At 42.1% G+C, this 24,825-nt stretch overlaps 1 protein-coding gene and 1 pseudogene across 4 annotated transcripts in view; one reads left to right on the forward strand and one right to left on the reverse strand.

Annotated features, from left to right (window-relative positions):
* The window catches only part of ldlrad4a (low density lipoprotein receptor class A domain containing 4a), a 363,373-nt gene that overhangs the window by 237,483 nt on the left and 101,065 nt on the right, over positions 1-24,825 (reverse strand). For all 4 annotated transcript variants that reach the window (XM_080194694.1, XM_080194692.1, XM_080194693.1 and 1 more), the window contains one exon: positions 24,216-24,622. In XM_080194694.1, the coding sequence (XP_080050820.1) occupies positions 24,216-24,255 (40 nt within the window). In that variant the 5' untranslated portion in view covers positions 24,256-24,622. The remainder of the gene's footprint in view (positions 1-24,215; positions 24,623-24,825) is intronic.
* Positions 16,405-17,095, forward strand: LOC145347092 (protein-L-isoaspartate(D-aspartate) O-methyltransferase pseudogene; annotated as a pseudogene).

A 24,825-nucleotide genomic window follows, 5' to 3' on the forward strand; every position in this document is an offset into this window, starting at 1 on the left:
TCTCTACACCCCAGCTATGACTGTAACACAACATTCTCCATTCTCTCATTTCCTCCTCTTCGAACGGTATGCTTTGTCTACAGAGCTCCCCCCCCTTGTATAGTTCCCCCCTGTAGTGCTCCCCATTCAGAGTTCCTTCCACTTGTAGAGCTTTCGCCACATGACACTGCCCCATATCTTCGGCCCACCCTCACTCAGCCTCCACCCCCTTGGCACTGGCACTTTTATGGTGCCTGGTGGGCAGTGCCAGTGTGCCCTTGAACCATGTCATTACTTTATAAATCGATTTAAAACCCATTTTGGGCACAAAGTCAATCTCGCCAGCAAAACAATGCTGGTAAGATTATGTGAGGCGAGAAACTGCACTCAAACCCTATTTTTTGCCTCTCAAGCAATCTTACCAGCTCGCCATGCCCGTCAATCATTAACTGATCATGATCACATTGCTGCTTGTGGGAGTTTGTGAGCACACAGTGGCTGCCACATTTCCTACATTACAACAGTGACTGCAATTCATAAGTATTTCATTGGCTGTAAAATGCTCTTGGATAGAGGGTTCCCAAGATTTACACCCACTAAATGAAGAAATTCCTCCTGAATTTGGTCTTAAATGGCCTTCCCCTTCTGCTAAGACTGCCCTCTGGTTATTGAGCCTGAACTAGTTCTTTGCAAGTTCCCAAGATGTCCCAATAAAAGTACCTAACTACTTCTTAAATGCTTCTGAGATTTTGCTTCCATTACATTGTCTGCAAGGCCATTCCATAGATTGATTATTCTTTGCAAGAATAATAATTTTTTCCAGTTTGAAATTTGCCTCTTACTTACCCCTTGACATACAGGCTCTGAATTTCTTTGCTGGTGTTTCCTGTGTCTCTGAGTGTCACTGGACCTTTTGCTAGACAACAACACAGTTTTCAACTTTGCACTTTTTCACAAAGCCACTAAACTTACTAACTCCTCACTTCAAGGGTTATAAAGCCAACTAAAAATACATGTATATAAACAAATACAGAAAACCCTTTGTCAGAAAGCCCTTCAGACATCCTGGTGCCAAGCTCTCAAAAATCTAAATGCAACTGAAATCATGTTCCACATTTCTTACCACACAAATTCAAATATAAATTCATCTTAAAAGCTTTACATTGTTCCCAACACCTTCCCTTAAATCAAAAAACAAAAAGGTGTATTTAAGAAACATGTTCATTTTCTATTACGAAATCACAGAAGAGAATCGCAGGTTCACATAACCTTTACAATGCAGAAGGAAGCCATTCAGCCTGCACTGGCTCTCTGAAAAAGTATTTGGTTTAGTCCAATTCTCGTTACAAAAATGGAAAGGATATTAGCAAGTTCCATTAATCCAAACAGCCAAATATATATCAGCTTTTGAATCCGGGGAACACTTTATCGATGTAAAGCCATGCCATTCAGAATAGAAAATGCACCAGCAATGTTTCAAAGATTAACCGACAAGACCATTGAAAGGTCATGCAACTTTGTACGTATTGATGATTTAGTTGTGTTCAGCCAAACCTAGGAGAAACATGTAGAACACGAATTAATTGTTAGATAAATCACAAAGAGTCAATTTGGTTATAAATTGGCAAAAAGTGAATTTGCCAAAGTAAAAATGACTTATTTGGGCCACACTGTGGGACAAGGCCAAGTAGGACCTAGAGAAACAGAGATAAGAGCTATCTGGAATTTTCCAGTGCCTACGACAAAACAAGGGATTTTGAGGCATGTCAGCATGAGTAGATTCTAAATTTCAGCACAGTTGTAGTTCCTCTGACCTTGTTAAAGAAAGGCTTGTTAAAGGAATTTGAATGGACACGGTGACACAGTGGTTAGCACGACGGCCTCACAGCGCAAGGGACCCAGATTCAATTCCCAGCTCAGGTCACTGTGAGGAGTCTGCACATTCTCCCTGTGTCTGCGTGGGTTTCCTCCAGATGCTCAGTTTCCTCCCGCAATCTGAAAAATGTACTGGTACGGTGCACTGGCCATGCTAAATTCTCCATCAGTGCACCCAAACAGGCATCGGCATGTGGCGACTAGGGGAAGTCATCTTTCTAATGCCCCTTACAATTGTGGATGATAAGCTGAAGACCTAAATCATTTTATTTCCAAACTATTCATTTTTTTTGAATGTTTGTGACATAAAATTTGAGCCTTGATTCGTTTATATTTCTAACCCAATGTCTTCCTAACCCACAAATTGCAATCACTAAGGAAAGGCAACAACATCTCCTCCACAAGTATCCTCAACACTGGTGCCCCACAAGGCTGTGTCTTCTCTATAGCGTCGGCATGGAGGGACCAGGACAAGTTGTTGGTGACCCTGGACATGTAAAAATTCGAAGCTGTCAGCTTTCTATACTCTTTATACACTTATGACTGTGTGGCCAAATTCCCTACCAACTCGATTTTCAAGTTTGCTGATGACACCACTGTCAGATCTCAAATAATGATGAGATGGAGTGCAGGAAAAAGAGATAGAGAATCTGGTGAACTCGTGAGACGACAATAATTTCTCCCTCAATGCCAGTAAAATGAAGGAGATTGTCACCGACTTCAGGAAGTGTTGTGGAGGACATGCCCCTATCTACATCAACGGGGATGAAGTTCAAATGGTTGACAGCTTTGAGTTTCTACATGTCCAGGTCACCAACAACCTGTCCTAGTCCCTCCACACTGACGCTATAGTTAAGAAAGCCCACCAATGCTTCTGTTTTCTCAGGAGGGTAAGGAAATTTGGCATGTCCACCGGTTATATCACAGATTTGTATGACTCCTGCTCTGTCCAAACCTGCACGAAACTACATGAATGAAACCCAGTCCATCACTCAAACCAGCATCCCACCCATCGACTCTGTCTATACTTCCTGCTGCCTCAGAAAAGCAGTCAGCATAATCGAGCACCCATGCACCTTGCACATACTCTCTTCTACCTTCTTCCTTCCGGAAAAAGATATAAAAGTCTGAGGTCACATACTAACCAAATCAAGAGCAGCTTCTTCCCTGCTGCCATCAGATGTTTGAATGGAACAACCTTATATTAAGTTGATCTTTCTCTACACCTTAGCTATGACTGTAATGGTGCATTTTGCACCCTCTCCTTTCCTTCTCTATGTACGAATGCTTTGTCTGTACAGCAAGCAATAAACAATGCTTTTCATTGTATACTAATACATGTGACAATAATAAATCAAATTTCTTTAGGAAATCCACATTTTATAAAAAAAGAAACAACTTTTCCATCACCAGTTTTGCCATAATTTTCCCCAAAGGCAAATCCCCTTTAGGAAATCTTGTTGAAACATCCATAATTGTTGAAAGATACTATGTTTCTGGCAGGGGTCCTAAACAATCCATTAAAGCTCCGCTAAATGGTTCTTCGAAATCAGTGTATTGGAATTAAGCATGCAGATCTCATTAATCATTGGGATTTCCCCATTACCGATCACGTATGACATGTCTGGCAGAATTTAACCATGTCTCTATGCCACCCTGGCCAAATGAACATGTTTCAACATTTTAGCCTGCGTTTTCTTCATTCCTAATTGGAATTTCCATTGGAATTCCCTGAGCCACTTATAAAGTTCCATTACCACCCACTCCTCAACTGCTGGTATTTGAGGTGGTCTCCATTTCCTTATTAGCACTTTATCTTGACATTTTAAATAAAGAAGTCCAGGTAATGGCTCTGATTGAGTCTCTGAGTAGGCTGTTTGGTATAGCTCTCTCAACTCAGGATCAGCCTGAAGCACGTCTACTAAAGATGGTTTAAACATGCCTTTTTTTTTGCCTTTCTCTTTTTTGCTAAAGTTTTCAGAGATAGGGTCAGATAACTGAATGTCTACATCATCTCCCTTTTGTATAGATTCTGCCTCTTGCTGTCCAATTTTTTGGGAATGAGGTCCAGTCACAGCAGTTAGGAAACAATCCAGGATGGTTTCCTATTTGTACTATCTCAGTTTTTTTCACTTCAGTGGGGAAGCTAATTTTTCTGAGCAGATCATTCCCCAAGATAAAATCAATGTCTGCTAGAGAGATTTGATGTACTATTTCAACTGCAACCTCTCCACTTACTAAATCATTCATTCCTTCAGTTGTCGCTTTGCAAGACAAATTGTATCTTCAGACAGCATCAATGACTGACTTGCTCCAGTGTCTCTCAATATCTTCATTGTTTTGCCTCATATATCTCCTCTATAAACAAAATCTTTAAACCTTTCTGTAATTTGTTTGCCCACATTTACTTGACTAATTTGAAAAACTGTCCCTCCTTTGGTAAATTCTGAGCTTACTGTGCACCTGCATAATGGCTATTGCATTGTTGTCACTTGCTTCCCAAAGGTTCCTTACACATCCCCAGAACAGCAATATTTCTAACAATTAATTTTGAGCAAGTTTCTTTAGTACGCCCAGTTTTATTGGAAGCATACTGTTTTCTTTACAACACAGTTAGGTTCTAGCCTATCTCCTTTACTATTTGGTGTACTTCTGTCTTTTCCATAGAACTAATATCTTTTCCATCACCAGATTTTATATTACTCCAATTTCTCTATCGATTCCCAGATGACCATTTCCTCACACATAACATTCTGCTGTCGGCAGGGGTGGTGGAGGCAGATTCAATAGGGTCTTTTAAGAGACCTTTGGATAAGTATGCGGAACTTAGTAAGAAAGAGGGTTATAGGTAAGCTTAGACATACTCGGCGCAATTTGTGGGCCAAAGGGCCTGTTTGTGCTGTAGTTTTTCTATGTTTCTATGTGTGAGATATCAGCCAACACTGCTACTTTTTGGATATCTGTTAGTTGATGACCATCTAAATAAATGTTAATGGGTTACTGGAATACCGTTTCAGACTTCTTCCATAATCATTATTACATGCATTCTCAAATGTTTACTCGAACATCAGTGATCAAAACCAATGATCCCATGGCCTTTCTTTTTTCTCTTGCAAATTCTGCAAATATCTGTTTAGGGTTCTTTCATATAGTTCTAAACATTAATTGATAAGCTCAGGAGCATTTGAGTACTAGCTCTTAATCATTAAATAGCGCCAATAGGTCTTCTGACACACTAGTGTACATATTTATAGCTGTACCTGACAGGACATTGTGTAATATTAATGTCCAAGCATCTTTTGGCTACTTCAATACCACACGTATATTTTCAAATGAGGGGAAATATTTTTCAACTTCATACTCTGTAAATTTAGGAAGCAAATGAAGGTTTTAGAAAAGCAGCAAGCATAATCAAGGACCCCATGCATCCCGGACATACTCTCTTCCACTTTCTTCCATCAGGAAACGATTACAATAGTCTGAGGTCATGTACCAAATTATTCAACAGCTCCTTGCCTGTTGCCATCAGACTTTTGAATGGACCCATCTTATACTAAATTGATTTTCCTTGACACTCCAGCTATGACTGTAACACTACGTTCTGCACGCTCTCCTTTCCTTCTAGGGATATGGGGATGGTGTTTGGACAGGATGCTCTGACATCAAGTCTGTGCAGACTTGATGGGCTGAATGGGCTCTTCCTCCACTGTAGGGAATCTATCATTCTCTACGAAGCGTGTGCTTTGTTTGTATTGCACACAAGAAACAATACTTTTCACTGTATACCAATACATATGACAATAATAAATCAAATCAAAAATTAAAATCCTCAGTCAAATCAGAGTCATCCTCTGAACCATTATTTCTCCTTTGTCCCTTTATTCTAAGCTTTTCTCTAGACAAGTCTGTTTTTTTGTCTTTGAAACTTAAGCTTTCACATTTCTATTTCTTACTTGTTTTTCTCCTTTTTTGCCAGTTCAAGTTTTTGCTTTTCTCTATCTCTTTCTATCCCAAGCTGCTTAATTTGCAACTGAAACTTAACTAACTCTAGCTGTGATAATCCATTTCAGGTTTCTCTCCTTTCAAACTATGTGTTGGGTAATAATTTTAACCATATAATCCTTACGAAATCCTGCTTTCAATTCTACCTTCACTTTACCTGCTCTCACTGTTCAGCCTTAAACAAGGATTTCAAAAAACTATTGGCAAAAATTAAAGCCATTTTTGAGTTCCAACCAATGTAATGTACTTCACAACAAATCTTTTGCCTCTGCCCAAGACATCCATGTGGTAGTTTCTTCAAGGATTCAGAGATCCTATTTAAAATCAAAGACTTTTAATCTTGCAAGAGCTCCCACTTTGTTACAATCTCAGCTGATGTTAATACTGAACAAATCAAATCCTAGAATGAAACCTGGCTTTGTATCTTTTTTTAGAAACAATGGAGGAAAATTACTGAGCAAATTCACAGGAATTTTCTGATAAACTTTTAACATAAAGAATAAAACATTTTTTAAATATGGAAAATGAACTATAATACCACAGACAAAAAAGTTGGCATCATCTCAATAGAAGCGCCAGAAAATGATTCAAACTCACAATATCTCTTATCCCAGCAATACCTATACAACACAAAATCCCAATGCAGATTTACGACCATCTTATCCAGTTTTAAAGCTGAGAAAAACAAGGCTTCTTGTTTGGTTGGTCCAGCTGTGTTTCTTCTAGTGGATTTCTGAACATTCACTAGATGCTTTTTCCCCAACTAGTATTTCTCCAAGACACCTAAAACCGCACTCTATTATTTCAACTGCAGGGGAAACACAAGCTCCCTAAATTCAGTCTCCTAAGAGTTTACAGTATTTCTTGTTAGCGCTTTGGACTCCTCTCTCCTTTTCTGTCTTCCTGCATTTCTGTCTCTCGCTGGATCCGTAATTAGGCAACAGCACAGATTTTCTACTTCGTGTTTTTCATCCAAACCACAAAACAACTGTCCTTTTGTGACTTCAAGGATTGCAAAACCTCATTAAAATGCATGTATACAAACAAATATCAGAAGCTTGACCCTGTTGTTAGGAGGCCCTCCAGACTTCCTGGCATCAAACTCAAAATCAAAATAAAACTAAAACCATATTCCTTCTTGTTGTTCATCCATCGTCATCGATGAGGACCTCGACACCATTAGTCATCTTCTGGCTGGATGCGGTGTGTCCGAAGATGACTGATCAGGCCAATTCGGGCACCGAATGTCCTGGCACATATTGGACAGACTTGAATAGACACTGTAGTTGTTGCGCTGATGGCTGTGGACTTGCGCAGCTCGCACTTAAGTTGTGCTTCAGCAAAAAACCTTGCTTCGTGAGCTTGACAGCCTTTGTGGATGAGGCAATGCCAGGTAGGGTGGTTTTGTGCCAGCGTTTCCCAGGTGGTCATGTCGATGTCAAGCGATGTCAGGGAAGCTTTGAGTGTGTCTTTGAAACGTTTCTTCTGCCCTCCATGCGAGCATCTTCCAGCAGAGAGTTCCCCAAAAAGGAGCTGCTTGGGTATGCATTCATCTGACATACGGATGACATGACCTGCCCACTGGGTCTGCGCTCTCATCAGCAGCGTGTGGACTGATGGTAGACTTGTTCTAGAGAGAACTTCAGAGTCTGGTACTTTGTCTTGCCATCTGATGCATAATATTCTGTGAAGACAAGTCATGTGGAAATGATTGAGCTGTCTTGCATGCCTTCAATACGTTTCCACAAAGTCCACATTTCACAAGCATATAGGAGGGCAGTGAGTACCACGGCGCTGTAGACCTTCAGTTTTGTTGCTGGGCTGATTCCTCAATGTTCCCATACAGTGGAGCGCAGTCTATCAAAAGCAGAACTTGCCTTTGCTATTCTGCAGTTAACTTCTGCATCAATAGTCACTGCTTGAGACAGGGTGCTGCCAAGATGAGTGAACTGGTCCACTGCCTGATGTTTCTGCCCTTTGATTGTGATTATGGGTTCAGTGTACGGGGCATGAGGAGTAGGCTGGTGCATGACTTCGGTCTTTTTAATGTTGACGGTGAGTCCAAAGTTGTCACAAGCCGTGGAAAATTTGTCCATACTGACTTGCATCTCTGGCTCTAAGCCAGCATACAGGGCGCAGTCATTGGCAAAGAGAAAATCTCTCAGAACAGTCTCTGACAGCCTCAGAACAGTAATAGCTTGAAGTCTCCTCAGGTTGAAAAGCTTCCCACCCACTCTGTACTTGAGGCTGATTCCAGCAACACTGTCCTGGAAGGCATCATTCAGATGGCAGGAAACATCATGCTGAACAGTGTGGGTGCGAGCACACAGCCCTGTTTGATGCCATTGGTGAGTGGGAATGCCTTAGAGGATTTTCTGCCATCCAGTACTCTGGCCATCATGGAACTGGCGTAATTCATTCAGAAACCATATTCCACATTTTTTTAAACACACAAAGACAAATTATACTGAAAGTCATACTTTGTTCCTAACAATATCTCTTTTCAGAAAACTGCTTATCCAGCATTTTTAAGGCTGAAAAAAACAAGTTTTTATTTTATGATCCTGTAAAGAGTTAACATTTAAAGAGAAATCGGGCAATAAACCAACATAACTATGCCTCAAGATTTCAGATTTTTAAATAAAATCAAACTGTTTATCAAAAATAATTCAATTATGCAAGTGCTATTACCTTAACATTACAGCTTGCAATTTATGAATTCAGCTTTACTATTTTTTAAACTTCCCCCTCCCCCTCAATCCCCTTATTCATTACAATATTTAAGGCACACTTAATTCTCTAGACACCAACCCAATGGTACGCTACAACCCTCCATAATAAACTTTAATTCTCCTCAGTGTTCTAGCTAAGATCCTGTGCAAACCCTTCCATTAGATTTTTAGCTACGCACCCCTTCGTCTTTTTTCACCTCACTGTGGATGGCTTAGTTCCTTGCTCACATTGCCAACGATACGCAACTACCTTCTCTCAACTTTCCAACTGAACTCTGCTGGTTGCTTTCTGCATAGGCTCTGTGTGGACCGCTGTAGATTTTTTCCACAAACTGCAACACCACCAAATCTCCTGGCAGCTTTTCCCTCAAGAAATCCAAGCTGAGTCTGAGCCCAATTTGGATTTCATGTGGTGACCAATAAAGTTAGTATTTTCTCTGCTTGAAGGGCAGAGCTAATTGACCACTGTATGCAGTGAGAGTATAGAGGATGCTGCATGGTTTGGATGGTAGGTCTTATGAGGAAAGGTTGAGGGAGCTGCAGCTTTTCTCTTTAGAGCGGAGGAGAATGAGAGGTGACTTAATAGAGGTTTATAAGATGATGAGAGGGATTGGCAGAATGGATGTGCAGAGACTATTTCCTCGGATGAACGTAGCTGTTACTAGGAGGCATATATATAAGTTTTGTGGTGGGAGATATAGGAGGAACGTCCGAGGTAGATTCTTCACCCAGAGAGAGGCTGGGGTGTGGAATAGACTGCGTGCTGGCATAGTAGAGTCGGACACTTCAGAAACTTTCAAGCGGTTATTGGATAGGCACATGGAGCACACCAGAGTTATAGGGAGTGGGATAGCTTGATCTTGGGATTGGACATAGCTTGGCACAACATTGAGGGCCGAAGGGCCTGTACTGTGCTGTAATGTTCTATGTTCTATCTCAATCCGGTATGATTCAGTTGACAACTTCTACACCCACACCCTGTCTCCACAACAGCAGGGCATGCTTTGGGATGTACTCAAACAGAAAAGTAAATTAATTATTTTACTATTTGATTCTGTAACCAGTATGAATAATTTAGAGTTCATTTATTAGTGTCACATGTAGGCTTACATTAGCAACACAATGAAGTTATTGTGAAAATCCCCTAGTCGCCACACTCCAGCACCTGTTTAGGATACACTGAGGGAGAATATAGCATGGCCAATGCACCTAAGCAGCACGTCTTTGGACTGTGGGAGGAAACCTTGGAGGAAATCCACACAGACAGGGGAGAACATGCAGACGTCACACAGACAGTGACCCAAGCCAGGAACTGAACCTAGTCCCTGGTACTGCGAGGCAGCAGTGCTAACCACTGTGCCACCATGCTACCTTTAACATATTGCTAATGCTGTTTTACAACCCTTTTTATGTTGGGTTCATGAAGGAACAACGGAATTCCTTATCAAAAAATTTCTAAGATCCTAATGAGCGTGAAAATGGGAGAAAATCACCCCCTTTTTTTGGACAGGCTCCCAGACGCAATCGTATGGCACTTAAGAGGCAAAGTGTGATTCTTGTCAGAAGGGGAATGGACAGAAGCCAGCTGCTGAGCAGCAAGGGCACTGCTGCATATGCACCATGATCTCCCAGTGCACTGTGTACACATGTGCAAAGTGCACTGGGAGATCTATCACTCCTCTCACCATCTCCAACATTGCCACCCCATTCCCCCCTCTCCCTGATCAGCCACCTAATTGCCACCCCTGCCCGATCACCAACCCGGCCAATCCCCGATGCAGAGCGCACCCGCAACTCTCTGTCGTGGCCCCGCCATCCATCATGGGCCTGCCCCATCAGGCCTTGCCCCCTAGGCACAGTCCAGTGTCCGGTGGGCAGTGCAAGGGTCCCCAGTGGGCACTGCTGGGGTGCCACGCTGGCAATGTCAGGTGCCAAAGTCCCAAGCTGGGACTGTCCAAGGGGTACTTTACATGCCTGCCCCCAACTACCTGGGGGGTTGCAATGGCCTCCAGACTCACCAATGAGGCCATTGTTCAAAGCCCCTGTGGGTGGGGATCATATGACCCAACACATCTTTGAATCAGCATTGTGCCTGGATTATGCCAGCATTACGCCTGGATTATGCCAGCATTACAGGACCAATCGACTGGTGTGGCGAGCCAGTAAGATCACTGCCAACACGTTTACAAAACTGCTTTCATGTGGAAGCTATGTACAGATTGAATTTACTTCTGGTTCGATTGTGTGAAACAGAAAGAAATCTCACAACACCAGCTAAAAGTCCAACCGGTTTATTTGTAGCAAACCCCCCCAAGCTTTCAGAACACGCTGTTCCACCCACCTGATGAAGGAAGTGTGTTCCGAAAGCTTGGGGCGTTTGCTACAAATAAACCGGTTGGACTTTAAGCTGGTGTTGTGAGATTTCTTTCTGTTTTACCCCAGTCCAATAACAGCATCTCCACATCATGTCTATTGCGCGAAAACAGAAGATCCCCTAATGTTTATCACTTTCACCACTCTACCCATTATCTTGTCAGGTAAACACAGGTTATCTTTAAATTGCAACAAACGCAGGCTTGTTTGAATTGCATTTATTTCAGGGCTACTTATCAGCTTCTCAATCAGATATCCACTTGTATTATATTTAACACTTCAACTTCCAACCTAAGCCTATACTGTTTTAGAACATTATATGAAGCAGATTTTTGAAACAATCTCAAACTTTTAACAGACTGGCTTTTGCTCTTTTCTGCACAGCCTTCAGCACTTTAATATCTTGCATGCATCTAAGCAAATTTGATTCAATATTCAAAATGCATTCTGACCAGAGCACTAAACAGTTAGATTATGGCTTTCTCAAACTCTCATTCTATTGTTTTTGTTATGTAGCTCAAAATTCTATCAATTCTAATTTTGGCGATAATTTGGAATAGTTCTGGAGGATCAGAAGATGAGCTGCTCATCACAGTACCACATCTCATTTCTAGTATTGTAGGTAGTATTGATTTGGCTAAGGGAATTAAGCAGCAAGTCAGCACTGATAACCAAGATGTTGATGCTGGTACACACAGCAATGTTGGTACAATCAAACATGGTAAGGTTTTTCATTGCTGATGTTATGTGCCATTTCTCAGGTGGCACGGTAGTACAGTGGTTAGCACTGCTCTTTCACAACTCCAGGGACCTGGGTTTGATTCCAAATTTGGGTCACTGTCTGTGTGGAGTTTACACATTCTCCTCGTGTCTGCATGGGTTTCCTCCAGGTGCTCCAGTTTCTTCCCACAGTTCAAAGATGTGCGGGTTAGGTTGATTGGCCATGCTAAAATTGCCCTCAGATGCCCTGAGATGCGTAGATTAGAGGGATTAGTGGGTAAATATGCAGGGGTATGGTGGTAGGGCCTGGGTGGTATTGTGGTTGGCACAGACCCAATGGGCCAAATGGCCTCTTTCTGTACTATAGGGGTTCTATGATTCTACGATACAATGATTCTAAGTGCTCAATGTGAGACAAGCAGTAAGATCATTCAACGGCATTGCATGCATCATTACGGCTAGGATTTCACAGGAATGTTACAAAATAAAGTATGACACCAAGCTACATATATAAATATTCGGTCAGATGATCAAAACCTTGGCTAAATAGATATGTTTTAAGAGGCGTTTTAAAGAAGGAAAGCAAGTTGTGGAGGGGGAGAGATATAGGGAAGGATTTCCAGTACTTGTAGCTTAGGCAACTGAAGATACAGCCACCACTGGTGGAGTAATTAAAATTGGGAACTAGAGGCTGGAATGATTGGCATGCTGCTATCTTGGATGGTAAAGTTTTTAAAGTTTATTTTTTAGTGTCATGAGTTGGCTTACAATAGCACTGCAATAAAGTTACTGTGAAAAACCTAGTTGCCACATTGCGGCACCTGTTCAGGCACACTGAGGGAAAATTTAGCATGGCCAATGTTGAGAGGTTGGTGGAAAATAAAGGAATAGGGACAAGCAAGGCTATTGAGAGATACAAAAACAGGAATGAGGATTTTAATTGGCAGGGTATCAATGCAAGTGACAGGAAAAAGGGCATGTTCCAAGTTAATACAAGGGCGACAAGTTTTGGATGACCTCAAGTTGAGGGACAGTGGGACACCAAACAGTGCAATGAAATATTTGCATCTGGAGGTAATGAAGGCATGAGTGAGGGTTTCAGCAGCACATGAGCTGAAATGGATTCAGGGGGTGACAACATAATCAGGGTGTGGGCGTGGGGAATTCTCCCCAAAAAATTCTAAGTGTCAAATTCAAGTAAAAACTGGAGTAAATCACACTGGTTTTTTTCAGTGGGAGTTTCAAATGAATCTCCCACATTTTGCGCACTAGCACAAATTCCACTGAAAATCAGTGGGCGGGGCCAATTCCCCCAGGCGAGGCCAGCAGCATAGCGCTGAGAGGGCCGTGGCTCATGCACCGATATCGGCACATGCACAGTAGCTCCCTACTGCTGGCCTCCCATTTATTGGCCCCATGACCCTGTATCGCCAGCCGTGCACCGTCCCCCATGGCCCTGTCATTGACTCTCTGGATGTGTTCAGGCCAGGCTGGGAACCACCCCCCTCAATCTCCCCCCTCCCCACAGCCCACATGCCTGTGAAGTCCTATTGAATCACTGATAGTCAATAGTCATGGTTGAGATGCCTGAAGATTGGAGAGAGGCAAATGTTATGCCTTTGTTTAAAAAGGGCTGCAGGGAAAAGCCTGGGAACTACAGGCCAGTTAACCTCACATCTGTGGTGGGTAAACTGTTGGAAAGTACTTTGAGAGACAGGATCTACAGGCATATAGAGATGCAAGGACTGATTAGGGACAGTCAGCATGGCTTTGTGAGTGGAAAATCATGTTTCACAAATTTGATTGAGTTTTTTGAAGGGGTAACCAAGAAGGTAGATGAGGGCAGTGCAGTTGATGTTGTCTACATGGACTTTAGCAAGGCCTTTGACAAGATATCACATGGTAGGTTGTTGCATTAGGTTAAATCTCACGGGATCCAGGGTGAGGTATCTAAATGGATACAAAATTGGCTGCTTGACAGAACCTCATGATGCTCCATTCTCCGGCTTCCACCCTAAACATGTTAAAGAAGCCATCCCCTCCGTATACACAGGATCTGCTCAGATGAGGACGATCACGACAGACACCTCCAGAAGCTGAAAGATGCCCTCATAAGAACAGGATATGGTGCTCATCTCATCGATCGACAGTTCCGACATGCCACAGCAAAAAACTGCACCAATCTCCTCAGAAGACAAACATGGGACATGGCGGACAGAGTACCCTTCATCATCCAGTACTTCCCCGGAGCAGAGAAGCTACGACTTCTTCTCCGGAGTCTTCAACATGTCACTGATGAAGACGAACTTCTCGTCAGGGCCATCCCCAAACCCCGACTTCTTGCCTTCAAACAACCGCACAACCTCAAACAGACCGTTGTTCGCAGCAAACTACCCAGCCTTCAGGAGAACAGTGACCACAACACCACACAACCCTGCCATAGCAACTCTGTAAGACATGCCAGATCATCGACACGGATGACATCATCTCACATGAGAACACCATCCACCAGGTACAAGGCACATACTCTTGCAACTCGGCCAACGTTGTCAACCTAATATGCTGCAGGAAAGGGTGACCCGAAGCATGGTACTTTGGGGAGACCATGCAGACACTACAACACGGATGAATGAACATCGCTCGACAATTACTATGCAAGACTGTTCCCTTCCTGTTGGCGAACACTTCAGCGGTCACGGGTCTCTGATCTTCGGGTAAGCGTTCTCCAAGGCGGCCTTCATGACACACGACAGCGCAGAGTCGCTGAGCAGAAACTGATAGCCAAGTTCCGCACACATGAGATGGCCTCAACCGAGATCTTGGGTTCATGTCACGTTATCTGTAACCCCCATGACTTGCCTGTAATTGCAAGATCTCACTTACTGTCCTGTCAGGAGACAATACACATCTCTTTAACCTGTGCCAAATGCTCTCTCCACTTACACTGTCTGTATCTTTAAGACTTGATTAGCAGGTTAGCTGTAAAAACTCGCATTCTAATCAGTATTCTGTAAACTGTGTGTGCCTCTATATGCCCTTCTGAACAGAACCTTCCACACACCTGACGAAGGAACAGTGTTTCTGAAAGCTTGTGGGTTTACTATCAAATAAACTGGTTGGACTTTAACCTGGTATTGTGAGACTTTTTACTGTTCTTGACAGAAGCCAGAGGGTGGTTATAGAGAATTGTTTTTCAAACTGAAGGCCTTTCACTAGCGGTGTGCCTCAGGGATCAGTGCTGGGCCCACTGTTATTTGTCATTCATATTAATGATTTGGATGAGAATGTAGGAAGCACGGTTAGGAAGTTTGCAGGTGACATGACGATTGGTGGCAAAGTGGACAGTGAGGAAAGTTATCTCCAATTGCAGAGAGATCTTGATCAATTGGGCCAGTAGGCTGACGAATGGAGATTAATTTAGACAAATGCGTGATGATGCATTTTGGTAGATTGCACAAGGGCAGGACTTACTCAGTTAACAGCAGGGTGTTGGGGAGAGTTACAGAACAAAGAGATCTAGGGGCACATGTTAACAGCTCCTTGAAAGTGGAGTCACAGGTGGACAGAGTGGTGAAGAAGGCATTCAGCATGCTTGGTTTCATAGATCAGAACATTGAATATAGGAGTTGGGATGTCTTGCTGAAGTTGTACAAGACATTGGGAAAGCCACACTTGGAATACTGTGTGCAATTCTGGTCACCCTATTATAGAAAGGATATTATTGAACTAGAAAGAGTGCAGAAAAGATTTACTAAGATGCTACCAGGACTTGATAGATTGAGTTATAAGGAGAGGCTGGATAGACTGGGACTTTTTTGTCTGGCATGTAGAAGGCTGAAGGTTGACCTTATAGAAGTCTATAAAATAATGAGAGGCATAGATCAGCTAAATAGTCAATATATTTTCCCAAAGGCAGGGGAGTCTAAAACTAGAGGGCATAGGATTAAGGTGAGAGGGGAAGAGATATAAAAGTATCCAGAGGGACAATTTTTTCAAACAGAGGGTCATGAGTCTCCAGAACAAGCTGCCAGAGGTAGCAGTAGAGGCAGGTACAATTTTATCTTTTAAAAAGCATTTAGATAGTTACATGGGTACGATGGGTATAGAGGGACATGGGCCAACTGCAGGCAATTGGGATTAGCTTAGGGGTTTTAAAAAAAGGGCAGCATGGACAATTTGGGCCGAAGGGCCTGTTTCCATGCTGTAAACCTCTATGACTCAGCCCCGATCTCCCCCACTTACAGTCCCAACCCCCCAGTAGGCTGATACCCACCCCACCTCCCCCCTCAATTGCTGGCCTTCCTCCATCACTCAGCCCAAATGCAGAGTGGCAGTGGGACCCCCCCACTGATCAACGCCCAGAGGCCCTGTCCCCTTGCCAAGTTGCCCCCTGGGCATTGGCACTTTGCCCCTTGGCAGTGTCAGGGGACCCATGATGGCACTGCCAATGTCGAGTACAGTAATTGTAGATTGGTGTTTGTAAAATGCTCGGAAAAAAGCATTGCATGGTCTCTTTAAAAGGTGGTGTGCTTAGAATGTTAAAACAAATGTAAATACATTAGGAGGCCCAGACTGAAACATTTGTATCAAAATACCAAGCAGCAGTGTGAGCAAGGCTTTCAGCCATTTGAATTCAGCCTAAGAATGCTCTGAAAGCTCATGCTGCTAAATAAAGCTGTTGTTGGGAGATCAGGAACACAACAGGGAAAGAAATTTAAGGAATATGCTGAACATGCCAAGGCTCTTGGTCATTTTTCCAGTAGGGGTGTTGCTTGTGAGGACTATGGCGTGGGCTTCCTCTGGAACCTCGCAGTCACAGCTAGTCCAGAACCTTAAAAAAAATGGTGTGATTCATATTCTGTGGGTGTTTGAGGTTATGATGGATACAGATCGGGCACAATACTGCAGCTCTAATCCCTGTATGGATTTCCCACAGTCTATAGGTTTCGGGGTGACCATTAGTGCACCCCACATGCATGCACATGCATTGGAATGTCTGAATAATCATCTGCATGAAGGGGCTTGGCTCTGGATGTGAGATCAGGAAGTGGCTATATATCCCAGAACTGGTGTAACAGTCTATTCACAACGTACAGTCGGACAATTCTACACTGCTCAGCTCAGGCCGTCTCTCACTGATCGTGGGAGACGGTTGGCGTGGATACTCAGACGGATGCCATTGCTGGCCTTATGATGCCATTCACGTGGGTGCAGCTGCAGCCGTAGTTCCTCAGGACTTGTTGCATCAGCCGGGTGGTCAAATGTTTGTGCCAGTCAGTGTGAACAGAGGAAGCCAGGCCTTGCAGCAGTTTGACAAGACGGCAGATGGAACCATCATCCGTACAACACTAATGGGAGTGATATACATCCCCTTAATCAACCGGGAGAGGCAGTTAAGAGGGAGCGACCTGTGAACAAAGTCAGATAGATTCTCACACTTAACAACACTGACCTGGAGGAGCTGGCCTTATGTAGTGGATTTACATTGTGTTTAGGCATCAGTTTGGCTCACAGTATATAACCTCATCAAAGGTTGACCTTAGGTTTGGATTGTGGATAGTGGGGGGGAATACTTTCTGCTGGGTGTCAGTAAACAAGTTTTAATAGGATCAGTCAGGATCTGTTGGTCTGAATGTAAAACAAAACAGTAGCATCTCAGTGTTGTGGTCATGGAATCTGCAATAAAACATTTGAATTAGGCACTTAGATACGAAGAACCTATTAAATTTAAATCTGATGGTTTTGGCAACCTCGGACAAATATAATTGTGCGGGATATTGATATGTCATCACAGGTATAAAAGGAAGGGGGCAGTGGGACAAGGGGAGAGAGCAACTGCCGACTACCACATCTCACAGCTTAGCTCAAAGCTCCATCCAGAAAACAAAGATACTAAAAAAAGAAAGAAGCATCAACAGAGAAGACCTAGCATCTTCCAGAAGATTCAAAACTTGGGTATAATTTAGAGTGACTAAAATTCAATTTTTTTTAATAAGTGGTAATTGTATTTATCTGAACAGCATTCCATTAGACTTGTGTTTTATTTAGTTAACTTGTTTAATGTTAGTTAGATAAATAAATTGTTACTTGTTGATTTGAGTGTGTCAGGGAGTTTTGATTTAACCACTAAAAGTTGAAGAGCAGATCGTACCACTTCACACACTTTTTTTTGACAGATTATAGAGCAAGGTACTCCTCTTTGAGTGGTTAGGTATTTGTTCTCGGAGGAGGGATGCACTCTGCTTCATAACACTGCAGTGCAGAAGGAGGCCATTAGGCCTATCGAGCTGTATTGATGACAATCCCACCCAGACCCTATCTCTGTATTTACCCTGCTAATCCCCCGAACACTAAGGGACAATTTAGCATGGCCAATTAACCTAACCTGCACATCTTTAGACTGAGAAAGGAAACCCATGCAAACGCGGGGAGAACATGCTAACTCTACACAGACATTGACCTGAGGGCAGAATTGAGAGGCAGCAGTGCTAACCACTGTGCCGCCCGTGTGTTAAAGCACGTTATTATGTATAACATGGAAAAAAAGAATTATAACTATTAATAAGAGAATGTCCAGAAATATGATGAAGAGCTCACTGAGCGCCTTATCCATACAGGGTGGATCACATAGATGCTGGGTGACTCTGAAGTTAAGTGGACAACTGGTGCTTTTGTACGGTCAACTCCTAAAACTGTATGCCAACAAAGGCATCTTCCTTTTAAACCAGCTGATATGAATGTAAGGACATACATCAGAATATAAGTACTAGGAGCAGAAGTTGCCATCTGGCCCCTTGACCCCATCCCACCATTCAAAAAGATAATGGTTGATCTTTTTGTTGACTTCACTCCACTTACCCACCCGCTCACCATAACCTTTAATTCCTTTACTGTTCAAAAATCTATCTTTGCCTTAAAAACATCCAACAAGATAGCCTCAATTGCTTCACTGGGCAGGGAATTCTACAGATTCACAACCCTTTGGGTAAAGAAGTTCCTGCTCAACTCAGTCCTAAATCTGCTCCCCCTTATTTTGAAGTTATGCCCACTAAATCTAGTTTCACCCAACAGTGAAAATAACCTCTTTGCTTCTATCTTATCTATTCCCTTCACAACTTTATACACAAAAGAGAATGTGCCATTAAAAGGTTACATTGTGGTCAATGTAGAGTGGACAGGTGAGTTGCCTCTCCATGCGTTCCACAGTAATACTCTAGCTCTATTTGGGAGATCATGGTTGGAGAAGATAAAGCTTGACTGGAGTGCAAATTGGTTGATGCCTACGTGGCTACTGCACTTTCAGGAAAAATACAAGAGTGTATTCAAAGAGAGATTTGGCTCAGTGAAGAGAATTCAAGTGAAACTCAATGTAAAGCCTAATAGTCAACTAAAAAGTTTCAAAGCAAGAACGGTGCCATATGCAATTTGTCCCAAGGTCATAAAATCCCAATAGTGGAGCATCAAGTCTGCACCGACTCTCTATAGAGGACCTTACACAGACCCGCTCCTCCACCCTATCCCTGTAAACCCACACACTTACCTTGGCTAATCCATCTACCTGCACATTTTAGGGCTGGGAGGAAACCAGAGCACCTAGAAGAAACCCACACAGACAGGGGAGAACATGAAAGCTGCACACAGTCACCCACAGCCAGAATTGAAGCTTGGTCCCTGACAGTAAGAGATAGCAGTGCTAACCACTATGCCACACTGACTTATTAACACTGGTGTGTTAAAGCGGTTACAATGAGTGACTGGGCTACCCTCATCGTACCTCTCATGAAACCAGATGGTCCCGTTCGTATTTGTGATGAATTCATAACAACCAAAAATCCAGTGTTGTGCGCTGATCAATATCCGCTTCCTTTGATTGAAGGTTGTTTGCTGGATTATCAAATGGGTAGAAATTCAGCAAGATTGATTTTCACAAGCATATTTACAGATGAATATAGCCACTGAATCACAACCATTGCTTACCATTGTTACTCAAAGACTTTTTTTGTTATAAAAGATTGTCTTTTGGAATAACATCTACACCAGCAGTTTCTTTGCTATACAATGTTACCTGGATGATATTGTAATTAAAGGGTCCAGTGAACGAGAGGATTTGAATAATTTGCAAGAATCACTGGAACATCTTCATAGGATAGAACCCTTTCAGGGCAGGAGGAGGCCAATTGGCCCATCGAGCCTGCACCAGCAACAATCCCACCCAGGTCCTATCTCCATAATCCCACATATTTACCCTCCTAGTCCCCCTGAAACTTAGGCAACTTAGCATGGCCAATTAACCTAACCTGCACATCTTTGAGTGTGGGAGGAAATCGGAGCACCCAGAGGAAACCCATGCAGATACAGACAGAACATGCAAACTCCACATAATCACCCAAGGCTGGAATTGAACCCAAGGTCTCTGAGTGTGTGAGGCAGCAGTGCTAACCAATGTGCCAGCATATCAAATGTACACCCTATCATCTGTCAATAATGGATTTTTTAAAAGCTTCAAAAGAATAAGATTCATTATCACGTGTGAATAGCTTTTTGGCATCTTATAGAAACATCACTCATGTGACTACTTAAAGTTCACCTGCATTACTAGTCTTAAATAGAAAATTGAGAACAATGTTTGAATTGTTATTACCTCCAGAAACTCCAGATAGTAAAGCATGAACAACAATCTTAAATTGCCAAATAAGAAGTGAGGGCAAAGCAATGCTCATTTCAGCAAGATCAAGTTTTCGCATGTAATTATGCCATGAATGAGAAATGGGCACCAGTTATAGATGTAGCAAAAACAGGTCCAATTTCTTACACGGTTCAAATCAAAGACGAACTAATTTGGCAACACCATCTGACAAATTGTTGTCATCTCAAATGATTTCTTAGAATCATCACCCTAAGCACCAACTTAGGTCCCTAGTGTTGTAATTACTACTATGGAAGACTCAGCTGAATCTGAGTTGGTGATGATTGTGTCTATGTTATTATACCATATGAGAATAATGCAGAATTAGTTTCAAGAGAAGTGTCTACTGGAGTTCCAAATCATACTTCTAAGGTCAAGGACCTTAAATTCCAGATCATCATATACAACCAAATAGGAATGGATGGCCTCCTCGACTTTCATATTACTTTAAGAGTTAATCGCATGGCTTGATGGTGATGTCATTCAGATGTTGTCACAGGCTGTTGTTTTATTTTCAGTTTGTTCTCTATATAGGCAAAAACTGCTGGAATAAATCTATTGTTGTTAGTTTGAGTCTACATGTGCAAACCACAGTTTGTGGTTTGCGTTAGGGGTAATGGGTTTTGAACAAAAAGAAAGGCTGTGGTTTGCACATGTAGTCTCAAACTAACAACAGATTTATTCCAGCAGTTTTTGCCTGTATAGAGAACAAACTGAAAATAAAACAACAGCCTGTGGCAACATCTGAATGACATCACCATTAAGCCATGCAATTAACTCTTAAATGACTTTCAACCCTTTTAAGTACCCCCCCGAAGATAAATGGATCCCAAGTTACCAATAGTGAAATATAAAATTGGACGCAAACCCTTTTCTTGATAATAGATTTAGTTACAGAATGCAGCATCACATATATCTACTTTGTAACTACTATCCAGTATCCCATCAGTCCCATTTTATAGATGCACAAAGCACTTAACCAAATGCCCTTCAGCTCTTAAGAATCTAATTGACATAACATTAACACAGAAATGGCCCATCCAACCAATTTTTATTTTCCTTGGTGTGAAGGCAATACTTACTGCACATTATTTAACACCCAGCTTTACTTTTCTTTAGGGCATTCAGAGTTATCACATGCAGAGAACAAAACAGCACAGGAACAGGCCCTTCGGCCCTCCAAGCCTGCACCGATCATGTATTCCTAACTAGATTATCCGTTTGTATCCCTCTATTCCCAGTCTGTTCATGTGGCTATCTAGATAAGTCTTAAATGATCCTAGCGTGTCTGCCTCAAGCACCTTGCTTGATAGTGCATTCCAGACCTCCACCACCTTCTGTGTAAAAAATGTCCCCCGCATATCTGTATTGAACCTTGCCCCCCTTACCTTGAACTTGTGACCCCTTTTGTTTGTCATTTCTGACCTGGGAAAAAGCTTCCAACTGTTTACCCTATCTATGCCCTTCATAATTTTATAAACTTCTATTAGGTCGCCCCTCAACCTCCGTCTTTCTAGACAGAACAAGCCTAATTTACTCAATCTCACCTCATAGCTAATACCCTCATACCAGGCAACATCCTGGTAAATCTTTTCTGCACTCTCTCCAAAGCCTCCATGTCCTTCTGGTAGTGTGGCGACCAGAACTGGATGCAGTATTCCAAATGTTGCTTAACCAACGTTCTATATAACTGCAACATCGTATGCCAACTTTTGTACTCTATGCCGCATCCAATAAAGGCAAACATGCCAAATGCCTTCTTCATCATCTTTTCCACCTGTGCTGCCATCTTTAAGGATCTGTGGATTTGCACACCCAGATCCCTCTGCATATCTATATTCCTGATGATTCTGCCATTTATTGTATAGCTCCCCCCTGCATTAGATCTACCAAAATGCATCACTTCGCATTTATCTGGATTAAATTCCATCTGCCATTTCTCCACCCAATTTTCCAGCCTATCTACCTCCTGCTGTAATCTCTGACAATGTTTATCACTATTCACAACTCCAGCAATCTTTGTGTCGTCCACAAACTTACTAATCAGACCAGCTACATTTCTTCCAAATCATTTATATAAATCACAAACAGCAGAGGTCCCAGTACAGAGCCCTGCAGAACACCACTAGTCACAGATCTCCAATCAGAAAAAGATCCCTCCACCGCTACCCTCTGTCTTCTATGGCCAAGCCAGTTCTGTACCCATCCGGCTAGTTCATCTTTGATCCCATGAGATTTAACCTTTTGCACAGCGTGCCATGAGGGCCCTTGTCAAATGCTTTACTGAAATCCATGTAGACAACATCCACGGCCCTTCCCTCGTCAATCATTTTGTCACCTCCTCAAAATACTCAACCAAATTTGTGAGGCATGACCTAACTGTAAGGCATGACGTAATTGGCATAAGAGTCACATCTGGCAAGACCTGGCAGGTTCTACTCCCTGAAAGAAATCTATGAGCCAGGTGTGTTTTTAATGATAATCTGGTGGCTTTCAGTTATTTTTTGACTGATAACAAATTGCAAGATTAATCAAATTCTACATCTTAACTGTGATGTGAACTCACCAGTTCTGGGTGGTTAATCTAGTATCATAACCATGGGACTGCAATACAGCTGATAAAGCTTACCAAAGTTATCAACGCCAGGTTATCAGCCTGTGTTACATGTAAAGACAATAAAAACGACCAAATTCTACTTGAAGGTTCGGTACAAAATATTAAAGAACCTTATTTCATACTGACTGAACCACAATATACATATTTGTTGGGAGTTGGTAATCAGAAAAACTATGTTCTGAATCTCAACTCTCAACTTCTTCATGTTATTCAGTATACACCCTGTTGTTTAATATTCACAATACACCTAGGACACTTGGTTCTGAAGGACCCTATTATAATAAATGAGCATGATTTAAAAGCTCCAATAGTAGCTATATGCTTCCAGTCAACAAAACTTTGAAGGATGTGGCTATTGGCTGATTTTGTATATCTCTTCAGTTACCTAAAGAATGATACTATCAAAAATCACCAATAGTCCATTCAGCCATTGTTGATGTACCACCTGGACAGCTCTGTCTAGAAAGCCTGCAGTCTGTCATAGATAGATTTGCCATTTCAACTAAGGTGCTCATTTTGAAATATGCTACAGGAGGAAGCCATTCAGTCTATGTTGCTTACACTTGGTCTTTTTAGGAGCTATATAATTAGTCTCACCAGCTGTATAAAATGGCCATTAAGTCACAGCCAGAATTCTGTATGCAGCTCTGGTCGTCACATTAAACAAAGGATGTGATTGAACTAGGGAGGGTCCAAAGGAGATTCACCAGGATGTTGCTTGGGCTGCAGAAGCTATGGTGATATAAGGTAAGGGACAGGAGATTTAGAGAGGGATTGCATCCATAACATGGTGGGAATCTGGAACTCAGTGCCTGAAAGGGTGTTAGAGGTGGGAACAATATTTTAGCAGTTAAATGAGCACTTGAAATGCCATTACATGCAAAGCAATAGTCCAAGTGCTGGAAAATGGGGCTAGGATAGATAGGTACTTGAAGGCTGGCCCAGCGATAATGAACCAAAGGGCCTCTTTTAAAGCTGTAAAACTCTGCAGTTCTGTGACTAATCATCTTAAATCCATATCCTTTGGCTATTGACTCATTTGACAGTGGAAAGTTTCTTCATTGGCTCAAACTTGATTTAATTCCAAATTTTATTGGTCACGCAACTGGAAATTAGAATATACTGCACCATGAAATTATTTTTGTCACAGTAGTGATCTAAAATGAATTTTTTTATGATGGAGTATCTATGAAAAATCTCCACAGTAAATATCATTGTTAAGAATCCATACCTTTTAAAGCATTTGTGGCTTGAAAACCAGCTTCCTGCATACTGTTTTCCAAGCAATGCTTGCAATTCCAACTTTAATCTATCCTCACTGGGCAAAACTGAACAGGAAGCAGCCAGGACACTTCCATTGCAGGTCTTGACAGTCCATTTCTAACGGCAGTGCATGTCATCTGCGAGCAATCCCCAGAAGTGTTGTGTGAACAGAAGTTGAAGTTCCAAACTGATAAAGATATTAGCAAAGTATTAGCCATCAAGCCACACAATTTTTGCCATTGTGTTTGAAAGTCTCAGCACAGTAAGGACCATCCCCACCAACGTCTTTTTTAAAACGTAGTTACTGCATAATCTTCTCCAGGATTCGGTCCCAAACACTTTTCGTTCCCATCCTATGGTGCTTCATGCAATGTCCTGAAAAATTAAAAAGCAGAGATTATGTTTTGATAACCATAGACTTATTAAAATTAGTAGATCTGACTAAAGGAACCAGCTTTAAGGACAACTAGCTCACATCAAAATCTGTCAATAATAAAACAAATGCAGTCCAAAATTCTGAACAGAATTGTTTTGTTGACTTTGAAATGCAAAGAAATAGGGTTATATTCAATTTCACA

This window comes from Carcharhinus amblyrhynchos, chromosome 8 (assembly GCF_965287045.1).
Source record: "Carcharhinus amblyrhynchos chromosome 8, sCarAmb.v2.hapA, whole genome shotgun sequence".
Lineage (NCBI taxonomy): Eukaryota > Metazoa > Chordata > Chondrichthyes > Carcharhiniformes > Carcharhinidae > Carcharhinus > Carcharhinus amblyrhynchos.